The sequence below is a fragment of the Sander lucioperca genome, chromosome 2 (assembly GCF_008315115.2).
Source record: "Sander lucioperca isolate FBNREF2018 chromosome 2, SLUC_FBN_1.2, whole genome shotgun sequence".
NCBI classification, from domain to species: Eukaryota; Metazoa; Chordata; class Actinopteri; order Perciformes; family Percidae; genus Sander; species Sander lucioperca.
In genome coordinates, this window is record NC_050174.1 from 42,130,521 (window position 1) to 42,154,287 (window position 23,767).

Sequence of the window (23,767 nt, forward strand, 5' to 3'; positions counted from 1 at the left end):
TGAACAACATGAAATCAAGGAGAGGGTTAACTTTTCCTGCTACAGGATGGAATCGTGGTCAGAAAGCACACACTTTTTTTCTCCGTCCCTGCCGCCGGAGTCGGTACTCGCTCCGAAGCTGATCCCCGTCACTCTCTCACTTGCTCTAACACACTCCCCATGCATACACATATACCTGCTCTACTGTTCTCTTAAAAAGATACGCTAGAAGACACAGAGCCACCAGCACACGGGTATAAATCCTCACAGCAGCGTAGGCAACTTATGTAGGCTACGGCGTAGGTAACTTATGTAGGCTACGGCGTAGGTAACTTATGTAGGCTACGGCGTAGGCAACTTATGTAGGCTACGGCGTAGGCAACTTATGTAGGCTACGGCGTAGGCAACTTATGTAGGCTACGGCGTAGGCTCTGCGTAGAACCTACGTACAACCATAAATCAGCCTTAACACTTTTGTACTTTCACTTCTGAATGCAGCACTTTTACTTGTAATAGAGTATATTTACATTGTCATTGCCCCTTTAAATACGAAATACTGTGTTTGCTTTTGCGGTATTCGTACAGTATAATCTATACCAACTTGCCAGTACCCTTATGATCATAGAAACTTGGAGAGCTACTGAGAATACACAGATTTTTAAAAACAACTCGTCTGTTCACATCACATCTCATCTCACGCAGACATACAATGAAATCTGCATCTGTGACAGTAAATTCAAGCTTCAATATGTTTTTTTATGATGCATGTTACACTGTATCATTATCAGTAGATGGCATATTAGGAATTCGAGGCACATTCAAGGCTCTGTTGAACCTGCCCGAGAGCAATGCGAGTATCTCAGGCTGTGTCCATTCACAGGTCCGATACGTGAAAATACAGCCGTCCACTTTGCATTAAGATGAGGCAGAGCACACAGGAAGCCCGCTGACAACAAAGGACAGATCATCCTCTCTTCTTCCGCTGGCCCTCACTGACCTGCCTTCACACTCCAGTACACAGAGAGAGAACCATGCGCTGCATGCCAGCGGCAGAACAGAGCTTTTACCGACTCCCAAAAACACAGACGGCTGTAATTTGGAATTCAAACAAATCAGTGCACCATGCATTCTCCTTTACCTTAAAAACCATGAACTAAGAAAGGGAGGGGTGGGGGGACTCGGGGTAAAACAGACAGACAGAGAAAGAGATGAAAACAGGAGAGAAAGGGAAGATGAGAGGGAGAGTGATTAGTAGCTGGCTACCATTCTGGCCCGGTGGCCCCACGGCTGATACACAGGCAGGGTTGCATAATGGGTCTGCATGCAGTGTGAAACACAGCAAACAGGGCTTCAGCACATGTAGCTGAAGAGACCACTCAAGCCTTCTGGGGAAGGGAAGTTATTTCAGTGAGCCCATATATACACAGGATGAGACAGTCGTGTTTTGACACAGAACACTAAAAATAGCACATTCTTAACAGAAAAAAACAGAGTGCACGAGAGGGGAGAGATAAACCATTTCTTCCAAAGACAGTCCTTAGAGCTCAACTAGGGGGGCATGGTAAATAAGAGGAGAGCGACCCGTTGCAGGGCAAACCACTTTGAATGTGAAATAGCTCACACATCTCCCGGAGACTGTGATCCCACCTGACATGCGTGCGTCGCACTAGGCCATGCAGCCACAGTCGCATACAATAAACGAACCAAAGCAATTAAGAATCAGCATGAGCAAGTTTGCAGATCTGTTATGCAATTCTCAGCCTGTGGGGCCGTGTGTTAGGAAATGGCGGAAGACAGGCCTGTTGTGTTTTCTGCTGCACATATATGGCCATTAATCACGCTCGGTCTCTTTGCTCTTTTTCTATTTCCAGAGAAGCGGAAGCCTGAGGGCAGCGGACCTACGGCACTGCAGCACGTGCCGCCTGGACTTGAGCATCACTGCAAATGTCACACAATGTTAGCTCGTTCACTGGAGGGCAGACTACGGTGAGAGGATCACGAGGACAATCTATAAATGGCACCTTTGCACCTCACTCTTTATGGATGTAATGTCTGCTAATGCTTCGATCTGACACTTAATGCTCTCTGCTAAAATAATGACCTTAAACGTGGTCTTTTCTTTGTGATTTCTCTTTTATGGAGGCATTTAAATGCATCTGATGAATGCACTCTTGAAGCGCCACGGTTGCACATAAGAGAATCGGTTGGCCTGAATAAATGCAAAATGCACTTAGGGTCTAGCAGTGCAAAAAACACCAGCTGCATTCCCAACCTGCAGGGAACCAAAGGGAATACTGATGAGTACAGGTATTTCTGTAAACAGACAGACAGAGCAGGTCGATCAGGACACATGAACAGGTATTGTGTGTGTTAGAGCCATATAAATGAACACTTCCCTCTCTCTCTCTCTCTCTCTCTTGGGTGCATAAGAGGAGATTTCTGCAGGGTGTGTTGGAGTGTGAGTCATCATCAGTGCAGAGAGAGAAAGAGGGGAGAGGCATTCTTTAAGTCGAAGGCAGTGCTTATGGCAGCAATGCAGCAAGGAAATACCAAACTCCCTGCCTCTTTAAAAAGGGTTAAAATCCACAAAGAAATATCAAACAACGGCAGGTAAAACACTCCCAGCAGGTAAATGTATAATGCTATCTTGATGTTATGCAACATCAGGTCAGCACAGCAGCTCCAATTTAGCTTGTTGAAGGTACAGAGCATCAGACACTGTTGGGTTGGGCCCAAGCCTAAGCTTAATGTTTGAATAATGAGTGACTTTCCATCATGGTCATGTTACTGTAATGAAGACAGGCCTGCACACATCACAAAGTAGTTCACAAGGTATGATGCAGTACAGAGTGTAGGGTAAATGTAAAATAGTCTCCAGAACAAATTCAAATTAATTCGTCTTTAGAGCTGAAACTGTGGATTCATTGATTAGTTGATCGACAGAAAATAATCAGCAAGAATTTTGATTATCGTTTTATCCCTTAAGTCAATTATTGAGCAACAACTTCAAATATTCTCAATTCCAACATCCCCAATAAAAGGATTTGCTGGTTTTTCTCTGTTTTATATTATAAACAGAATATTTTTGGAGATTGGACTGTTGGTCAGACAAAAAAAAGACATTTTAAGACAGGAACTTGTGATGGATATTTTTAAGCTGCCTGACGTTAAAGACTAAAAGAATAAACGATGAATCAAAAACATTATCAGATGAATCAATAATAAAAATAATTGGTAGCAGCCCAGCTCATCAGAAATATAATGAAACCAAGACTGAATATGAGACTAATGACTTGTTAAAGTCAACATTTTCCTCAACATTTTTAGGATTCCAGCGGTTCCTTTTATGAAAGAGCGACAGAAAAGTGTCTGACACTGACAGAGACTGGCGACTTGTCCCATTGTGAAAACATCAAAACAGACACAATTCAATCCACTTGGCTGAACTTTCCCCATCCCTTCGGAATTTTCAAAAAGGTTAGTTTTTCCAAAGCGTTCTCACTGGCCTGGCCTTACCTTCTCCCACACAGAGACGGTACAAGCCTTAAAGACTAGTTCCCTCATATCCAGACAAACAGGTAACAAATGGTAGGTTTCTTCTGTCTCCTCCGGTCTTCACAAGTCTGTCCGGAGTCCGGACCATAGCGGAGATGGTGAAATAGACGCACCTCTCTCTCTCTCTCTCTCTCAGAATTCTCAAACCGCAGCAGAAGTCTGCAACCTGATCCTGAAGTTCAGCTGAACTCCATGCTGTAATCCAAGCCTGCTGATCAAATTACTGCATTCTGCAATAGCTCCAGTCACCCAACAATACACCATCACAGACTCTAACGAATAAACTGTGTTTGACACAGTAAATTAATATGAACTCAAGGCCAGCATAACAGCTACATGTGGTAAAGGACAGCCTATTTATTCAGCAGTGGTAAAACAAAATGCTTCTTTTGACAATGTAAACAGGTATTTTTCAACTCCCAGCCATTTTCTGGTCATTCTCTGACCCTGTAAGGGAGGGCAAGTTAAATATTCAGTCCCTGGTAAGTGGCTTGGTGCCATATTTTGCTCCATGAGATCTCTGTCAGACTACACTTTAAGTTTGTAGAGTACATTTAGATGCAGCTCTGGGAGTGGAAGATCTTTTTTGGATGCCGATGAAATATACAAAATATAGTGGATGTTTATATTGACGGTTGATGATTTTTCCCTATAATCTGCCTATGTACAGGACTTTCCCAAGCTGGCTTTCGTTTCACTGGTAAGCTGTGTGATACCTAAGACACCAACTGAAAAAAGGAGATGGAGAGCGATGCAATCGAAGCAAATGACCCAGAAAACAACCTTTTTCTGGTGAACTCATTGGACAAAAAGTCATGTCAGCAGTGTGAGTCATCCCAAGTCGGCCTGTCAGGACCACTTGCCCCGCACACTCATCCCAAAGCAACTACTAAGAACAAAATCTCACAGAGGACAGCATTTCAAATGCAGCAAGAGGCAGAGTCTGAACCTAACAGTCAACAAGCTTACGGAAAAAAAAAACACTGAACAAAACGCTCTGATGAACAAGCATTCCCAACTGAGACAAAGGAGCAATTCGAGGAAGCAAGAGAGGGTTATAGAGGGATACAATAACAACACTCCAGACACAGACACCGCTCATCGCGACTCTTCTGACACTGTGAGTGGCCGGCTTATCAGTCAGCTCCTCTGTCTGTATGAGAAACGCTGGCAGCCATCATTGGCCTTTAATTCCACCCAGGCGCCAATCTAATTAAGGGGCACTAGACTGAGCACAATCACCCACCTCCTGATGATTTACAAATACACAAAGATTTCTAAATAAAGCCGGTTAATGTATTCTACAAATGTGAATATTTATGAAATAAAAGACAAATAGTATTAAGAGCACTGAGCACAAAACAACTGCCACTGAGTGCATTGTATGAAGTTACAACCATAACCTAAAGCTCAGTATATTACACCAAAATTAAAGCTGTAGTACGTATTTTGCAAAAAAAAAAAAAAAAACGCAGAATTTTTAGTAGAGTGAGACCTCCTCCTCTTGCAGCTCTCTTCCTCTCCCCTCTCTGTCCAGCCCCTCCCATCAGACGAGCACGGGCATATGCATGCACCGGCTTCATACAGTAACCTGTACGAGTACTAATCATTCATTTCATTCCAATAGCAATTGGCTAAGCGCCGGACAGGGCCACGGTGCCTCTGCAAAATAGACCCGGGAAGGAGCTTGTTTTGGTGGAACATGTGTACGTTCAAAGGTTGTTTTAGTCGTGCAATAGAAAACTCAGATTGGACAGAGAGTCTAGCTAGCTGTCCGGATTTACCCTGCAGAGATCTGAGGAGCAGGTAACCATAGTCCTCATAAATCCACCGGAGTTTAAAATTACAATACAAAGAAAATGTAAGGTAACGGACATCCGGCCGAAAAGAGTGACATCCGGTGGTATTCCCGGCGGCAACGGAGCAATCACGGAAGTGGAACGTCGTGGATATAGACTAGCAGAAGGCTAAACTACCGGTTGGTTTACATTTCCTCTCACACCACCTCCAGCGTGCTCTCGTTCGGATGGCAGCTGTAGGAGCTGCCGCGGCTTCGGCCTCTGGTCCTTGTTGCAGGCTAATGCTGCCATCAGAACGAGGAGATGCCGGTGTTCATGCTAGGCTAAAGGCTCCAGCAGACCAGCTCTCCTGACTGTTTTCACAGCAAATGTTCGCTCCCTGGACAATAAACTGGACTACTATTTTACACCATTTTGTTCCTCTATGTACTATATATAGATGGACGACAATAAAGTCTCTTATTTAATAGTTTAGCCTTGCGTTAGCTGCAGCAGATCTTTTACCGGAAGGAGAACAGCCAATAGGCTTTCTCTCTGAAATGACCTGTGATTGGCCAAAGTCTTCCGTCACAGCTGTATTATCTAAAGCCTGAAAAGAGAGCAGAGGAGGTGCAGAAGTCTAGTTTTCTCTTAGACCACGTGAATTACAATATGCTGAAAGGTTATCATGAATTTTTTGCCCAATGACCCCCAAAATAAACTACCTACCGCAGCTATAAATGGATGGATAGGGGCGTGTAAACACAACATTCCCGGTTTGATTCTGGCTGGGGATTCTTGTTGTATATCATACCTCTCTCTCTCTCTCTCTCTATCCCCAAGATTTTGCTTTCTCCACTGTTACTGTCTTATAACGGCAAGAAATAGATGAATAAAAACCCTTTGGGCCCTATTTTAACAATTTAAGCGCACGGCGTGAAGAGCATGGCGCAGGTGCGTTTAGGGCATATCCAAATCCACTTTCGCTAGTTTGACGGCGGAAAAAAGGGTCTGTGCGCCGGGCGCATGGTTCAAAAAGGTTGTACTTAGTGTCTTCATTAATTCATAGGTGTGTTTTGGGCGTAACATGCAATAAACCAATCAGTGTCATCTCCCATTCCCTTTAAAAGCCAGGCGCGTTTGTACCTTGACGCATTGCTATTATTATATTACGCATTTGCACCGTAATATTTTCATTTGTAATCTTTTGCATGTTTGTGTGCTGCTGCGCTTCCCTGTGTGTGTGTGTGTTTGTGTGTAACAAGCATAGTGTGCACGCTGTGCATAAGCCTAGGCGCATTTTACTAATTTGCTGTTAAAATAACAATGAAATGCTGCGCTATTGACTTTAGACCAGGTTTTTGTTGGTCAATGGCGCAATCACTTCCCGCTGCCTTAAGATAGCAATACGCCAAGAATTCACCTGAACACACCTCCCTGTAAGACCAGCACGCCCATGGGCGCAAAGATGGGCGCAGGTGCAGTTGCTATTTAAACGACGCGGGCGCTGGACGGGAAACTCTTAAACTAGCAAAGACACTTGCGTCGGGCTTTGCGCTGCAAGATGCAAGATAGGGCCCTTTGGGTCAAAGTGGACTCCGCGTACAGCTCGTACAGCAAAGATGAGAACAGTGGGGCCTCATGTCTAGTGCTGTTGCCGAAAAGCTGAGCACATTCTGTGAAAATACTGGATTTAAACATTGGTATATCGTCCTGGACAAAGATGTTCTCAGAATAAAGACCTGTGAGATCCCTACTTTTAAAGATGCAAATTACTGCCAATAACAAGTTGCAAAAAAAAGGGTTTTATTTGTATTTTCCCACTAAGATTTGCAATGAGAGGTCTATGTTACCGAGTCGCGGAGCAACACGTGGATCACTGAGGTCACAAATGGGGCTATATGAGGCTGTACTTAAAAATGTCATGCTAACATTGACATGCTATTAAAGACAGTGCTAAGATGTTGATGTTTAGTAGTTATAATGTTACCGTGTTAGCATGCTAACATCCGTTACTACGCATTAGGGCCCAGCTAAGACTCATGGGAATGTCTGCCAAAATGCTCTGTGCCAAAAAAAATCTAGATGAATAGACAAACATGATTCTGGGTTAAAGGTTTAGGCATGAACTGTGCCTTTAAACTGCTCTTTTACTTGACAGTGCAGCTTGGGGACTTCAGTGACAGGCATTGTAATTAGCCACCACATAATAGGAATGACCTTATTAAGCTGCTGCTGGGTCACGAGCAGATCTAGGTTACCAAAACACATGAGCAGGTACTGTTAGTATATATATATATATATATATATATATATATATATTTCATCTCAATTGGCATACAAGTGCACAAACATGCATAGATGCACAAAGTCAGATCTTTCTTTAGGAGAGCAAGTATCAATATTTATGCACTGGCTGAGTCCATAAATACCAGTGGCCAGTCCCAAAATCAATGCACGCCTGCTACATATTTTAATCTGCCTATGAAGGTCACATTTTTCCAACAACGCCTGAGAGGGCGAAGCACACACACACACACACACACACACACACACAACTAAATCAACCAGCAGCTTTTGCATTGACGCCACCCTGACCCTGCCCCAGTTCAACTAATGTCAGTGAAACACATACTGCATTAAATGGTGTAAAAACAGAGAGAGCTCAGCACCCATGAATGGATTTTAAATGCCATCACATGGCAGATGCTCTAGCTGGCTCTGAAAAGGCTGCGTTCTCAAGGTTTAGCCCTGTGTAACTCATGTACATTATAGATGAGGCAGAGGAGAAGGGGAGTGTTCAGTGGAGCACTATCAGTTACCAGAAGGCCAATCTAAATCTCCCCGATCATGACTTAACTCTATTTCAGAGCCACAGGGGTGACACAGCAACAAGCTCAGCCTTCCCTGCAGGCAGCTGTAAACTTAGGCACAATTTGCCAGCCTCCATGGAGCTGCAGCGGAAAAAAAGAAAAAAAATCTGTGTTCTCATTTCTAAAACTGAGGGACTGCCAAAGCGATTCCTGCCATCACATGAATTTGTCACTTTGCTAACAGGGCTTATGAAAGTTAGATGAACATTTTACGATCTTGTTAAAACCGGTTACATTATTAAAAGGGCACATTCATCCTGCGAGGCGAGAAAGAGAGCCTGTAGCAGATTGAAATTTTAATAAGCTCAATGCAGTGGCTAGAGATTGAGAAACTTGGCAGAGATTTAGCTTTGAAATCCTCAATATGGGAATGAGATGAGTTAGCCTCATTGTATCGTGCATGCACTCAAGCAGTCAAAAGACAGGGGATGCTGCAAACCTGTGATAAACCCATTAACCGGCTTAACTTCAGACACTTCCCCAGCATTTTAATCTGTGATATGAAGCAATGTTTCTATTGCTATTTTTAATGTAGTCCCTTTTAGTTCAGCGTAATAAGATATACTATCAGGACTACATACAGTATATGTGTTACAGGTTTTATTTAACATTACTGTACCGGCATGTTATCTCAAACTTGCATGTTTTTCACCAATGGGGATACATGGTAGCACAGCACTGTTGAATGAATACAGAGAAAGCAGTGTGATGCTAAAGCCCATGGTCATAATGACAAGCCAGACTGTATATGAAGGTGGCTGGTGGCAGCAGGCTCGGAAACACCTGACCCTGGAGGAGACTGGAAAGGACTCTCTTTCTGCTATCTCTGATAAGGCTGAGATAAGTGTACCTTGTTATCTGGTAAGGTAAAGGCCCAACCATCAACTACATACAGTGCTGTGTATATATGTGTGTGTGTGTGTGTGTGTGTGTTTGTGTTTGTGTGTGTTTGTGTGTGTGTGTGTGTGTGTGTGTGTGTGTGTGTGTGTGTGTGTGTGTGTTTGCCCTTCTCCCTGTGTGCATGCTGGCACCAGACACCGCTGTGTGTACAATCATGCCATACACTCCTCCATCTCCTTGCAGACCTGTTACAGCAAAGACGCAATGGGCCTTGTTCCAATAGCAACACAGTCTTACAGTTTGGAAATAGGACAGGAGTGACAACCATGTTTACTTGCTTATGAATGATAATAGATTTTCTCTGTGCACTGATTAGTGTTGGTACAGGTATTACATTATTAAATGCATTAATCACAATTTGAAATTATTGTTAAGCCATTTGTAAAGTAAAAAAAAAAAAAAAGAAAACAAGCATTCACTGTTTAACAAGTTGGGTAGTTATTGGTTTCTTCTAGGGTGGGATGCAAAGTTATTATCAATATCTGTTTATGTCACAAAAATGTTTATATTCCTATCTGTACTCACTTTGATAAAGGAAGTGGACAGGGCCTACACCAAAAGTTAGAAATCATTTAGATTACTTCATTATGGTGTTAAATTGTTCTCTACTGCCATTTATACTCCTCATATGTATCTTGTAACATACAGTATTTAACCATTTACATACCTAAATTAATCAAAAATAATGAAGCACAATTTGTATTTCAAATCTAGTCTAGTCTAAATTGAATAAAAGCTTTGTTACTGTTTATAGTCCCGGAGGAAAAGAATAGTGAAACACGCATCAGGCAGGTTGAAAATGGGAAAACACAAATCAGAATTGCACTGGGCCATATTGCATACATTTTCTTCAACAACTGCAGCTTGATTTTGTATGTAATGGAGAAGGAGGCCTGATTGAATGTTAAATTGTTCTAAGGTGTTGACAAGAAAACAGGCCAAAATAGCTCACTGGGACGTATTGCATAATTTAAAAAAAAAGAAAAGAAAATTGTGCAGGCAATGAGACAAGGTCCAGATGGAAATAAAGTTAGTTTCAAGCACAGAAATTAGAATGAGAGTAGAACAAACATTGAACTGTTTGCGTGGTCATATGATTAGTTCAAGTAAAAGTGGCGATTGTTAGTTGTTATGTTGACAACACACGTCAGTGGGGCCGTATTGTGTGCCACCCTCACCAGTTTGAGAATTCAGTTTTCTTGATGACTTAACAGTAGAAGTATAAAGCAAATAAATCCAGCAGTCCTCAATTCCTTTCTAGCAGCAAGGCATGGACATAGTGCACAAAAGACGCCTCTGCATGCTTTGTCCTACGCCACTGCTCATTTGTCACAAAATCTCACTTAAGGGAGTACGTGACTTTCCGCAAGGCGGTCTTTATAGGAAAGTTTATGCAGAAGTTAGCCTGCTAGGGTCACAGTTCTTTGCAATAAAACACATAAAACACATAATAATGCCCACCGTTCTGATCATCCTGCTATGTTGACTTTAATGGGAATGTCCATTCTACTCTCATTCTACTTCTATAGTTAGTTAGTAAGTAAAAAAAATGGCACCTGTGCAACATCAGTCAAGTTTTGTCTTACACTGCCCAATAGGCCTGTCACGATAACACATTTTGCTGGACGATTAATTGTCCCAGAAATTATTGCGATAAACGATAATATTGTCGTTCTGAGACCATTTTCATATAATATAATGATAATGGCATAATAATGCAGGTACACCTTTTCCAAATATCCACAATATGTCTTTGATCTCCTTTAGTATGTCGTCTTTCACGCTGTTGTACAGTTGTGGAATTGCCGTTTGTGACACGTATGTTCTCCCAGGCAATTCGTACTGGCTGTCAAATGTTTGCAGCATTCGTCAAGTGTTTGTGCGATAGACTACAGACTCTGTACTACATTTAACAATTATTTATTAAACACTAAATATTACATTTTAATAATATATAATTAATAAATGATATCTATCTATGTGGCTATCTGCCACATGGCAGGTAAATGTTTGTATCAAAATAGTTGTCTTTCAGTCTTTGGCGAAGGTGCAGCTACTTTCTTCTGCTCCTCTGCTGTCTGCAGGTCGGAGCTTCGCTGGGGCGGGCCGACACCCACACACACCCACACACACCCACACACACCCACACACACCCACACACACCCACACACACCCACACACACCCACACACACCCACACACATCCACACACACCCAAAAACTGGCGCACACACCAGCCACCACATCACTTCTGTTTACTGATAGCTATTGTTTACCTCAGGCTAATTAAGTACCTAGTAAGTGGCGATTTTTGGCAGCCAGCCTTCCAAAAGAAAGCACAATGAAATTAAATAACTGATTATTAACCGTTGACCGACAAGCAGGTAACGGAGTCTCAGTTCACTGTCTGGGAGCTTCTGATACATTTTCTGCAGTCCGTGTCCGCGGACAGCTGTAGGCTTGTACCGGTTAATGTTCTGTGCATTGTCCGACACATGCAGCTACTTTCCGGAAACCACTTGCAAGACTGACAAGTCCACAGCGGCGTGTTTGTCCGAGCCGTCTCCACCGCCTCCACCTGCAGGTTGTCAACTGTGTGCTTCGGAATGAAAGAGAGTGTTACGGCTGCCGTCGGCACCCTCATGTGTATGTTTAACCATAGTGTTAACAGAGTGTGATATGTGCGATGCAAAGCAGGCTGTGGCATCCCATGCTGAAGATTTGTTGAACGAAGGAAGTCCCGCCCAGTTCCTGGAGGAGGAAGCTGATTGGTGCGGCATGCCACCACTGACCGGCCAATCGAGGAAGGCTGCCTCCAGCTTAAAAGCCCTGATTGATTGCAGCTGAGGGCAGCTGCCAGACCAGATTCATTTTGTGAAATTGTTTGTGAGAGTAAGGAAGTGGGCCAAGGCTTGAGATTTAAGAACTGACAACATCTTTGCATTTAACAGGTTTGTCATGTTAGTCACATTAGGTTCAGGGGTGCTGTGAGTATTGTGTTTTGTTTTGCAAAGTACCTTAGTTAGAGAGGATTTTTGTTTAATCTTTTGTTTTCTTATAAGTGTAGAAACAGTCTTCCTTTTGAAGATCTCTTTTTGTTATATTTTGTTTTTTGATTTCCACAGCACCCATCGGCCCATTTTTCCATTTGTAAGCTCTTTTGTTAAATTTGCCCTATTCAAAAAATAAATTTCCTTTCAAATACCAATTACAACTGGTTTTATGTTTATGTCCTAATACCCCTAGCTACAGGACGTAACGGGGAGAAAACAGGACGCCGAGTAACACTAACCCTTTTTTTTTTTTTTGACGGTGCCTTAACTGCAAAGTGCTGCGGGAAACCCTGCTCCAACAACTAGCGTTTTCTCTGTCTCTCTCTCTCTCTCTCTGCCAGGAGTCCCGCCTCCCCACACAAAGACCATGCGACTGACAAGAGGGTTCACTCCTCGTTACGCTAAGGAACCGAGAGTGGTCCTCCAGTCTCTTTGGTAGAGAGAGAGACAAGGAAAACAAACAAGCATGCAAATGGGAATTATCGCAGCCGGAAAAATTATCAAGCTCATTTTATTTATCGTGCGATTAATTGATTTATTGACTATCGCGACAGGCCTACTGCCCAACACATCTGGTGAAGACTAGTATTTATGGTGGTATTGGTACTACTACGAGTACTGAAAATACATTTTGCTGAATGTCTGAATATTGAACTTAAAACTATCTACACCTCAGTGTTTTTATGAAAAATCACTGCAGATCTAGCAAGAATATATGTGACAGAAACATGACAAAGTGGAAAAAACACACATACACCAATCTTACTGTATATTATCACACATGCTGCACAATGTTAGGTGTGTAAACCATTCCCTCTTGAGCAGTACTTGGCAGACTTGGGGCTGCTACTACAGTCGTAATAAAGAAAACACATTGGTATCAAGGAAAAACCTTGGTGCTCTCTGAGCATCAGTAAGACAATGACTGATAACTAGTCAGTCCACTGGAGGAGCAGGAAGGGCTGCTGAGTGAATGTTGTGTAGCAAAAGCAGTGTGCGGTCCTGGGTCAGCCAGCAGCATCTGAGCGTTAATAAGGGGGGTAATTGAATTAGAGGATCAGTGGAGGCCTGTAGTGTGGGCGCCACACAGCTCTAATTTCATTACAAGTGATGTAAACATGAGGTTGGCCCTCAGCCACATCAATACATCCACAAAATGCTCACAAAAAAAATAAATTACAAAACCACAAATCTACACCTGCTCGTCTCATGTAACATCCTGTCCAACCGTGTACACATTTCAGCCTGTGTGTTCGTGAGAGTTGTGAGGTTACACTAATGAAGTACCTAACGGGAATCAGGTTGGAAGAAATCCGCATTATGTGGCACAAAAGCAGTTTGCGCTGTCGTCTCAAAGCAGGAAGGAGATTGGCCCTTTCTGTGTGCTGGTTATGTTTTCTGAATATGAAAAAAATAGGAATAAATAATAAATCTGGCATTGATAGCTGTGTAGGCGAGAGAACATGACACATCAAGATGACACCAATGAATATTTTTTGTTTGTTTAGAAGAACATGATGGCTACCCACAATCTATGATATCCATACTGCGAAGTGATTTTTCCAATTTGCATGATGCATATTTATGAATGTGCTTTGGCCTGATGATTCACTTGACCATCAAACTGAGCGCAGCCCAAGTGAAGCTGTAGGCCTGACTGTAGGCCTTCTTCCGGTGATGAATAGTTATGAGGGCAGGAGTTAACCAAGGAGAAACATTCACATCCCTAATAAGTCAGCTGTGACAATGAGAATCTCATTGGGGTCACATCCTCAGCATTCCAACATGCAGGTGGGCCAATCAGAGCACAGGAAGAGAACCGATAGTTACAAAGACAGAAGTACTCTTTTGCAAAGGTACTAAGAGAATCGCATTGCCTAACTCTTTGCCAAAATATCACACATCTAATTACTTCACCGGGCAGTAAATCAGTAAATCTTCTCCACTTTAAACAGCACATCTGTTCATGCAACTCACATCTATCATATGCTCAATGCTGAAAAATGCTCAAAGCTTGCTTTAACCAGTCTTTGACAGATGTGCCTCTTTCTTTTTTTGACAACCTGGAGAGCTTGCCAATTTACCTCACAAGTTTACCCCTGCAGCAGAGCAGGATGAAAACATGCAGGACAGACTTATCAGGTAGAGAAACGTCCCACATCCACTGCAATTCCTGTTTTTCATAAAGCAATAGTATGTAACTTTGTAAAGGTAAGGTAAAGGTACTTTATTGTCACATACACATACATGTAGTGAAATTCATTCTCTGCATTTAACCCATCCCTCAAGGGAGCAGTGGGCAGCCATTTACAGCTCCCGGGGACCAACTCCAGATCTGAGCCAGTGCCTTGCTCAAAGGCACTGACTGGAGAAACTAGTACATGTTTTTTGATGGTGGGGGGACCCGGAGCGCCCGGAGGAAACCCACGCAAACATGGGGAGAACATACAAACTCCACACAGAAAGGCCCGGAACGACCTGGATTCAAACCCAGAACCTTCTTGCTGTGAGGCCACTTGGGCCAACCATTGGGTGCTGCAGCTGGCATGCTGCTTGTAAGGAGAGCGTAAGGAGAATTAACAGTTCTTCTTGCAAATGAAAAGCTGAATTCATGAGCAATAAAAGGCACCTTTGCTCAAGTCATTACACTCACAGGTTTTGACGATACTGCTGTATTGACAGACGATGCTAGGGCATTTCACTCACGTAATGACTCTTCTCTGTGTGTGATCTAGTCTTTCTACTCTTCTCTATAAAGTTTGCCACTATTAGACAAGTGTCACATTTGGCCTCAATTGCCACTGTACAGCCAAAGTTACATACTATTGCTTTTTTTTAAATTTATTTATTTATTTATTTTAAATCAAGTGGCTTTGGAGGAAAATAACTGGGAGGTGAACCTGGGCTGTGTTTATGTTTTGATGTTTTTGCATTCTGGAGAAGAGCTGCAAGAAAAATCCTACATCTCTCACTTTCTACAAAAGCGTACAAAACTAGCTAGTTGATTGGTTGATCTGTTGTTCTGTTGGTTTGTATGCACTGATTTGGATCAGATCCAGATCAGATCAGCACAACATTAGCAGGATAATACTTAAAATAGTAGGCACTGTGTGTTATACCTGAATGTGACTGAAACATATTATATTCCTGTGACATTATTTTTCAAAACTGTAGGTGCATAATTTATAGGCAGGAAAGAGGGGGGGAAAAAAACACTCTGCATAAGACGGGAAGATATAACGGCTGCAGTCAGCTGTGTACGTGAGGAAGATACCTTTACCAGAGTGCATCTGCGGTTTGTTGATTGCATCTCCGTCCTAAGATAACAGAGCTGCAGGCTAATGGAGCTTGCTGAAGAAGTGCCTCATGCTCTGTCAGTTTTTCATTACCACTTCACTCAGTCTTGCGTAGGACCATTCGGTATTGATAATTACTGATGCTACGCCAATCTTTCAGAATCCATTATTGGCTGTTTTTCCACTTCAGGGAACTAACAACACCACCTCCAACCCACCTACCCCCTCACCAGTACCCTCGTTCCTCCCAGTCCATTTCTCTGTTGACTGATGCAAAAACACCAGCTTAATGACACTATAGGATGCAAGTTGACTTCAAAAGCACCCGTTTCCCAGCAACTGCCACAGGTAGGAGGGAAGAGCCTTTGTGTGACCAGACCTTGCTCAAAGATGTTATAATTATAATTAGCAGAAAATTTAGGACTGAATGAAGGCAACAACTGCCAAGCAATACCATAAACTCCATAATTCACATTAAACTCTCTGTCTGTTAATTGTCAAAAGGCAGACAAAATGTGCTTTACACTGAATTCGGCGAGTTTGACGGATGAATAAATGTTTTTATTTTATTTTTTGAAAATGCTGCTGCACTTGACTGAAATGGCAGGCGATCCCTGAAGAAATGCTGACAAGCTAATTATCAAGTAGCCCTGTCACAAGCAGGTGGAGAGTTTAAAAATAAAGTTCACACCACCCTCATTATGTAAACAATCACAGCCAGTAGTGCTAACCTCGCACCCCTATAGACTCCAGCTGGTGGACTTTACAGTAACAAGAAGGCCATGCTCTGTGTGTGAGACAAGATGGTTTGAGGGACGTGAAAGGCGTGTGAGAATATCCTGTGTTCCTGTAAGTCTGCGCAACGTATCCAAACCAAGACCAGGGAACATAAAAAGAGAAAGATGACACAGCCAACACCTTTGTTATTTTCTTATACCACCATTACTGCCAATATAATGCATCTCTCTTCAGATCACTAGGAAATGTCACTTCAATTAAATGTTCATTAACACAAGAAAAAGCTGCTAAAAACAAAGCTTCAGTTTATGGTTCAGCCAAAAGATGTCCCCCATAACGTCGCCCTCTGTGAAAACAACAGTCTGGTAAGTGCTGAGAAGACACAGGAGAGACAGCCAGCAGCCCCACAAACATACACACACACACACACACACACACAAACAAACATACACGCACACACGACTCATCCCCTTTACACAGGCACCACACTGAGGTCTAATCGATGCAGCTCATTCATATTGAACCACAGACGTCAGGGGAAGCCGGGGGAATTACAAGCAGCCTCCGCTGTGAGATCGCAGCCTAGAGGAAGCCTGGAAACCTGCCGTTTACTGTCCACGGCATTTTCAACAACATGGCTACTAGGTTTCCTCGCTTTTCACAGGAAATGACACTGAACAGGTACTGGAACAGGAACAGTACTTAAACCAGATTGTTAAAGAACAATACGCCATACTTCGGACATTTAAAGGGGAACTATGCAGGGTTTTTTTAGGGCTGCAACTAATGATTATTTTCATAACTGATTAATCTGTCGATTATTTTCTCGATTAATCGATTAGTTGTTTGGTCTATAAAAATGTCAAAACATAGTGAAATATGTGGATCAGTGTTTCCCAAAGCCTAAGAGGACGTCCTCAAATGTCTTGTTTTGTCCAAAACTCAAAGATATTCAGTTTACTGTCACAAAGGAGAGAAGAAACTAGAAGATATTCACATTTAACAAGCTGGAATCAGAGAAATCTTATTTTTTTTAATAAAAAAAATGACTCAAACGATTAATCGATTATCAAAATAGTTGGCGATTAATTTAATAGTTGACAACTAATCGATTAATCAATAATTTTAGCTTAATTTACCTTAACTGAACAGCTTCGGAGTCATTGGAATGGTTATATGACTTTTTTCGGTTCCCCCTAGCGCCTGTGAGCGAAAAAACCACCCTTGCAACTTTTGGCCGGCGAGCCGCCAGCCTCAGAGTCAGGAAGTATCGCGTGATATCGGGTCTCGCGATGTAACGAATTGCTTCACGGCACTGCACACATCCAGGAACCGGCTAGCTATAAGAACAAGGTAGCGATGGAGTTTTTCACACTCTCGTCATAGCTGAGCCGGCAAAAAAGAAGCAGAAAGCTAGGAAAGCATCGTCGGAGGAACAGAGAAAGAGGAAACGGCAGACTGACCGAGCAAGTTTTTACACGGTGTTGCCAAATATCTATTCCGAAGCTGTAGGGGGAGCTCTATAGAGAAACCTGCGAGCAAAAAGCGAGAAAACAGCAAAGAAATTGCCAAAACTGCATAGCGCCCCTTTATGATCTTAGCAGTTGACCCCAGTTGATGGGTTTCTCCAGTGCTCTGTAGTAGCATCAACATACACTGTGTTGACCGATCATTCATCATTCAAAACAAAAAGGACAATCCTTCGTTTGAATATATTTCTGAAAAACAATACATTATTAACTCAGAACTGATTCAGATGAGCAGCAGGGACAGATTCACACTTTAGCGGTACTATTACACCCAAACCCAACGCCAAGTCTATATCCTTTTGTTTGCGCTGATGGGGCATTAATGCGTCATCACTCTCCATCTCTATAGCAGCAAGGACACGCACACATATGCAGCCCCCATAAACCATACACAGCCAGGTAGCCTATTTAAAATGTGCTATTTTGCTATCTACTTTTAGAAAAAATATTTTAACGCTGCCACTAATTGTCTGGTCATTTGGGCTGTGTGTGTCGTTAAAGGGTAACTACCGTTTTTTTCAACTTGGACCCCATTTCCCCATACATTTGTGTCTAATAGACTGATGTGACCAAAACTCTTTGAAATTGATCCAGTGTTGAGCGAGATCGCAGTGACGAGCCGGCGCAAACCGAGCTGCAATGTAACCTAATGGGGCAATTGTGCAGCCTCGATTTTTTTTGTTGTTGCTACTGACAGGCTCAGATTGTTACTAAAAGTGTCTGACAACATTATCCATCTCATGAGGTGACTTCTTGTCCGAAGACAGCGGTGTGGAGAGTGGAACACGAGTCGAGAAAAAGGCGTTCTGGGAGTCAGATGTTGTTTCGGAGTCACTGCGATCTCGCTCAACACTGGACCAATTTCAAAGATTTTTGGTCACATCAGTCTATTAGACACAAATGTATGGGGAAATGGGGTCCAGGTTGAAAAAAAAACGGTAGTTACCCTTTAAGTTCAGTACACAACAAAAGTATCTCTGAGGCTCCGTGAGCAACTCCTGCGAAAAATAAAATTACCTCTTAGGCTAATTATTCATGAGGAAAATATGGATGATTTCATGTCTACATTTTTGGAACTTAAAATGATGCTAAGTTAACCAATGGGCCAGTCTGCCGACACTTCCTGTAGGCTTGGTCTCCTCCTCAGCCAGAGACGTCACCTCATACACAGGCCTTTAAGTTAAGAGGCACTGTCTCCTGACTTTTACCTGACGTGGTCAGCGGTCATGAAATACAGACACACTTTGACCCCAATTAATCCCAATGATGACTCTAAATGAACATAGGCAGAAGCGAGCACAGCTCATTTCAAAATTAAACTGGAGACAACTGGCGGATAAATAACTCATGGTTCACAAGTTCACTATCCAAAGCAGAGAGAGGAACATGAAAGCCAGACAATTGCTCAAAGCAAATGCCTCCACAGCAGTCTTCAACTGCACCTAATGGACCATGCCCAGTCCAGCATCAACAAGCCTTTATCTCTTCTTTCACACAGAGAACTCACCAGTAACTTCTGCTTCTGCCTTTGGTGGCTCAGGGTCTCAGGGTTGAGTCTTAGAGCTCCACTGTTGTCCTTTAGAAGACGAAAGCTGTCCAAACGCTGCACACCTGGGAGCTGGAGGGGCAAAACTTCATTTCTCAGCTGTGGTGGGGAATACACAAAAGAACACAAAATTTGAAGTCATTTAAAGCATCTTAGTCAAATCAATATAGTAATAATAATACTGTACATGTTTTAGAAACCCAAACCTTTCCACAATGGTAAGTTATCAGTATAACAATGGTGGTTTTACAGTTTGATTGTGCAGTTTTTGGATAACTTATTCCAAATAGTCCACTGCTGGTCCCACTTGTGATGAAATCTGCTAGCACTCTATCTCTGAGTGTAGGTGAGTGGCCGCTCAGAGCTAGCAGGTGGTCTGAGAGGAAACGCAGCTAACAGCTACACTCATGCAGTGAAAACAGTGTGTTCTCCCTTTATTGATCTTCACAAGTTCAGTCTGACAATAGAAGGAATTATCTACTAGACTACCTGCTGCTTTGGGGAGACATTGGACACAGCGTTCCACTAAATGTTGCTTACATTGAAAATAAAATGTGCAATCTAGTTTAAAAAAAATCACACAATGTAAAAACAGAAGAAATATTTTTTGTTTTTATAATGGATCCAATGTAAAATCAAGTCCTGAGGCTGTGCTTGTTAATCTGTGCACGTCGCAAGACATCAACTGATTGGTATAATGGTGACTTAATTTGTATTATCTCAGTTATCCAGATGCTTCACACAGCTCTGTTTACTCACATTCCAAAATCTGCAAACAACATGTTGACCTAGTGTATCAATGGAAAATAACACTTAAGCACTCATTCAACCAGATACTTACAAACCCACACAAGTCTAAGATGCCAACGAGGTAAAATAACATCCTCTCTCCATGTTCAACCACTTAGCCAGCAACGCTGATAGCACTACCTAAACTGCTTGTTATTGCCAAGCTAGTGGAGCTGGCTGGAAATAATAATGCCCCCTATTAAATTATTCATGGCTCCAGTCAGGTGGAACCAAATGCTGCTTTTGTGTCATAGAGGGAGAGCTGTAACTCGACTCAAGCATGGAAGGCCATCGCTGCATGGAGGTAAAGACTTCATGGAACAAGCATGGATGCTGCTGGGCTACAAAACAAAACACAGGATGTCATGACACTCGCTTGGCTCTTTCCATGTGACATTTCCCTCCAAGTGTTCAGGCAGAGGACGGTGGCTCAGTAGCTCGGTCCAAATGGGGGCGAAGCCTGAGGTGCTGCTCGCAGTTCGCCAACCCTGTGTTGGTGTCGCTTTGTACCCCGCCCCCCTGACATTTGTGACCATGGCCAGAAGATGACCTTTTTTGTCCATGCCATGCTTTAGTGCTGAATACTAATGCTACGGTGCTGTGTGCCCGCCACTCATGGGAACAAGCAGTGCTATTTTTAGCCACATGTCCCCAGCTGCACATCTCCAACCCGGGGCCAATGGGCAATTAGTGTTTGTTTCTAATGGCAGGAGGCAGTGCCGTAACCTCCCAAACGCAAATAGACATCTGGACAAAGACTATCTCTGTCCTGCCCCGTACCACTGCCACGAGGCACTACTCCTAAAGCTTTGTTGTTCCTCCGTCCATCTCAACCTTTATAGGTGCTGAGAAGTAGGGGTTTTCCATACACATGTGCTGGCTTTGCTTGGTTTGGCTTGGTTTGGTTTGGCTCAGTGCCTCAGCCCATAACAATTTGCATTTACAATAGGGCTACTTGCTTGAAGGTGTGTTTTCAGTGGCGTGGCCATGGCTGCTGTTGCTATTTTTGAAGCCCGCGAGCCTGAATTGTCAAAGGAGTGGCTGTAAAACAATTCATTTCCTATAAATTCTTCACAATTCCCCCGTAATTTAGTTAGTTTAGTTTTTATTATGAAGCAGCAAAATCAGGTAATGTTAGCTTTTCATCAGCAGTAACTTAAGACTCCCGATCATTAAACATTCAAATAAGACAGATATCCGAACATACAAACCGGGAGACAGGAGATAAACTAAACGTCAAACCACAGAGATTCAGTGAGAAGCTACAAAAATACCGTGAGCAGCACAGATACTTTTAAAAACATCTTTCCGTTTCTTTCTGGTCTCCAGCACAGACATGAGTTAGGTTGAGTCACGCATAGGAGGAGAAAGGGGGGGTCGTCATTGGTTTGGCCGTGGTCAGCGAGACGTCACCACTGGCTGGTCAGGCGAGATTTGGACCTAGAAGGCCCATCTTTTGCGAGGTACACTAAAACTGGTAAAGGAAAAGCAAATCAGCATCATGGTTTGGCTCAGCACGGCCAAAAGTGCAAATGGAAAAACCCTAAAGCTCTTCTCCCCAACATCAGCTGCCATTCACTCTGGAAACAAGGTGACTTATTTAACTACTCATGCAATAATTTGTGGCCTTGGCTGAAAATGACATCATCCTGTGCCTGTGTTTCAATATAAGCAAAAGTGACCCCGTTATAAGTCCAAACACCTACTTGTTCCTCAAAAGGGGCCATTAATTTTAATTGTCCACATACTGTATTTCAGAAGGAGTTATTCATAGAGCTGCAACCAACGATTATTTTCTTTATCAATTAATCTGCCAATTATTTAATAAATGCCCACCACAATTTTCTGAAGCCTGACTGAACACACTAAAGCCAAAGCTAGGCAAAGTTCAATATTTGTTCTTGAAAAATCACGTATAATGGATTTCCAAAATAGTTGCCTATTCATTTTCTGACAATTAACTAATACTTTGACTAATCATTTCACTTAGTTATTTAAGACTACAAGTTTTGAGAAGTAACATTCACAAACATTACAGCACTGTGTTCGTGATTGGCTGGCTCAGAAACACACATAGGATTTGATTGAATGACATTTCAGAACAGTATGGGCTCATTATTTGTGATGATCGTCAAAGCCGAGGGTAAGCTTTCTGTTTTCAATTATACTAGGATGAATATTCCACGCAGGCATTTCTAATTAAGCAGAATTAGACACTTTTAGTTTTTTCAGTGTACAGACATTTCCACAAAGTCATGCTGGGCTGTACTCTTAGACTGTCAGCAACTCTAAGATAACACAGTATAGTATGATATATCTCGCTGAGCAGGTATAATGAGTCAGTTTTGGAGTCTGTATGTCATGACGTCCTCTTTAATTCATTTTAGTCGGGCCAAAGTTAATTCAATCCATCTTATTACAGCTTTTTCATGCAATTACCCTATGCCCCTGTTCATTGATGGGCCAGCATGGAGGCAGTGGATTGGACAGCAGGCTTACCAAGCCCACAGAGGCCTATGAACAATGTAGCATACCCTATCATACAGTAAACAAAGATGAATCACTGCAAAAAAAAGAAATCATTGTGCTGCAGCACCCACTGCACAGCCAATTTTTTTTTCTCTATTAATCTTCTGTGAAATTCCACTTGATCGGGACATTAGAATCAATTACATCCCTACATAAACACAAAGCTTTAACTCTGGAGCACATTATCATTTCGTTAATCATCTTCAACACTAAAAGTGGTGTAGAAACATCAAGTGTGCCTTGAGCTTACTGGCACAGTGTGTCTGTAGCACTGCCTGCCAATACCATGTTATCAAAAAGAGTGCAATTAACCTCCAACATGGTGGACAATACACAGAGTAGAACGTGTCCGTATAAAGGACGTGAACATTGGACATGGTGTTCAACAACCACCTCAGACATCAGAGGACCCTGCTCTTGTTGCCTACAGTGTTGTCAACTGTAGCTGAATAAATCAAATGAACCAGGGTTCACATCACTCTCCATCGCCTTTTTTGGTTAAATACAATTAAGCGAGTTTGGGTTAAATTAACCTATGCAACAAGAGACTGAACACGATAATGCTTTTTAAAGAAAATATGAGTGCATGTGGACAAAGCAGACACAGTAAGCAAAACCTGTAAGCAGAAAGGCAGAGACAGAGGTAGAGACCGAGAATGAACCTGTGGAGATAAGCTTTTTTATTCCGAAGCAAATCCTGACAAATAATCACTGTCTGTGGATTTTGGCAAGATCCGCATAATCATCCCCAGCCCCCACCCTCGGGCATGATCGTCCATCTCTCGCAACGCATCCAAACAGCCCTCAACCTCACTGAGCTGACCACAGACACAGATTTGACTGACAGCTATGAGAGAGCCACAGGAATCTCAAAAAACATGTTGCATATATGCTTTGGGTTGTTTGACTAGTGCTACCTCAAATCTTGTTGGTGTGGAACAAAAGGCGCTTTGCCTTGGAGTCCTTCTCTCCTACACTGATTCCTATAAAGACAATCAACGACCTGTCCATAACAATGTAAAACTGATGAAGCTAAAGCATTTAGCATAAGCTTAGTACTACCAGGGTAGGGCCTGCAGCTTTTAATGCAAACGTTTGTTGCTGTGAAAATGTGGCAGCTGTCAGTCACATCTGTAAACTGGAGTGACAAAATAGCATCACCCTAACAACGAACCAATACAATTCATTTCTGGGGGCTCATTT

At 42.5% G+C, this 23,767-nt stretch overlaps 1 protein-coding gene across 24 annotated transcripts in view; it reads right to left on the minus strand.

Annotated features, from left to right (window-relative positions):
- The window catches only part of rimbp2 (RIMS binding protein 2), a 107,849-nt gene that overhangs the window by 72,627 nt on the left and 11,455 nt on the right, over positions 1–23,767 (minus strand). For 23 of the 24 annotated variants that reach the window (XR_004896419.1, XM_035997866.1, XM_035997855.1 and 20 more), the window contains one exon: positions 19,208–19,345. The exons of the other annotated variant lie outside the window; for it this stretch is intronic. Coding sequence is in view for 21 of the 23 variants with exons in the window: in XM_035997866.1 (XP_035853759.1) it covers positions 19,208–19,345 (138 nt within the window). In the remaining 2 variants the exon portion in view is untranslated. The remainder of the gene's footprint in view (positions 1–19,207; positions 19,346–23,767) is intronic. 24 annotated transcript variants of the gene reach the window in all.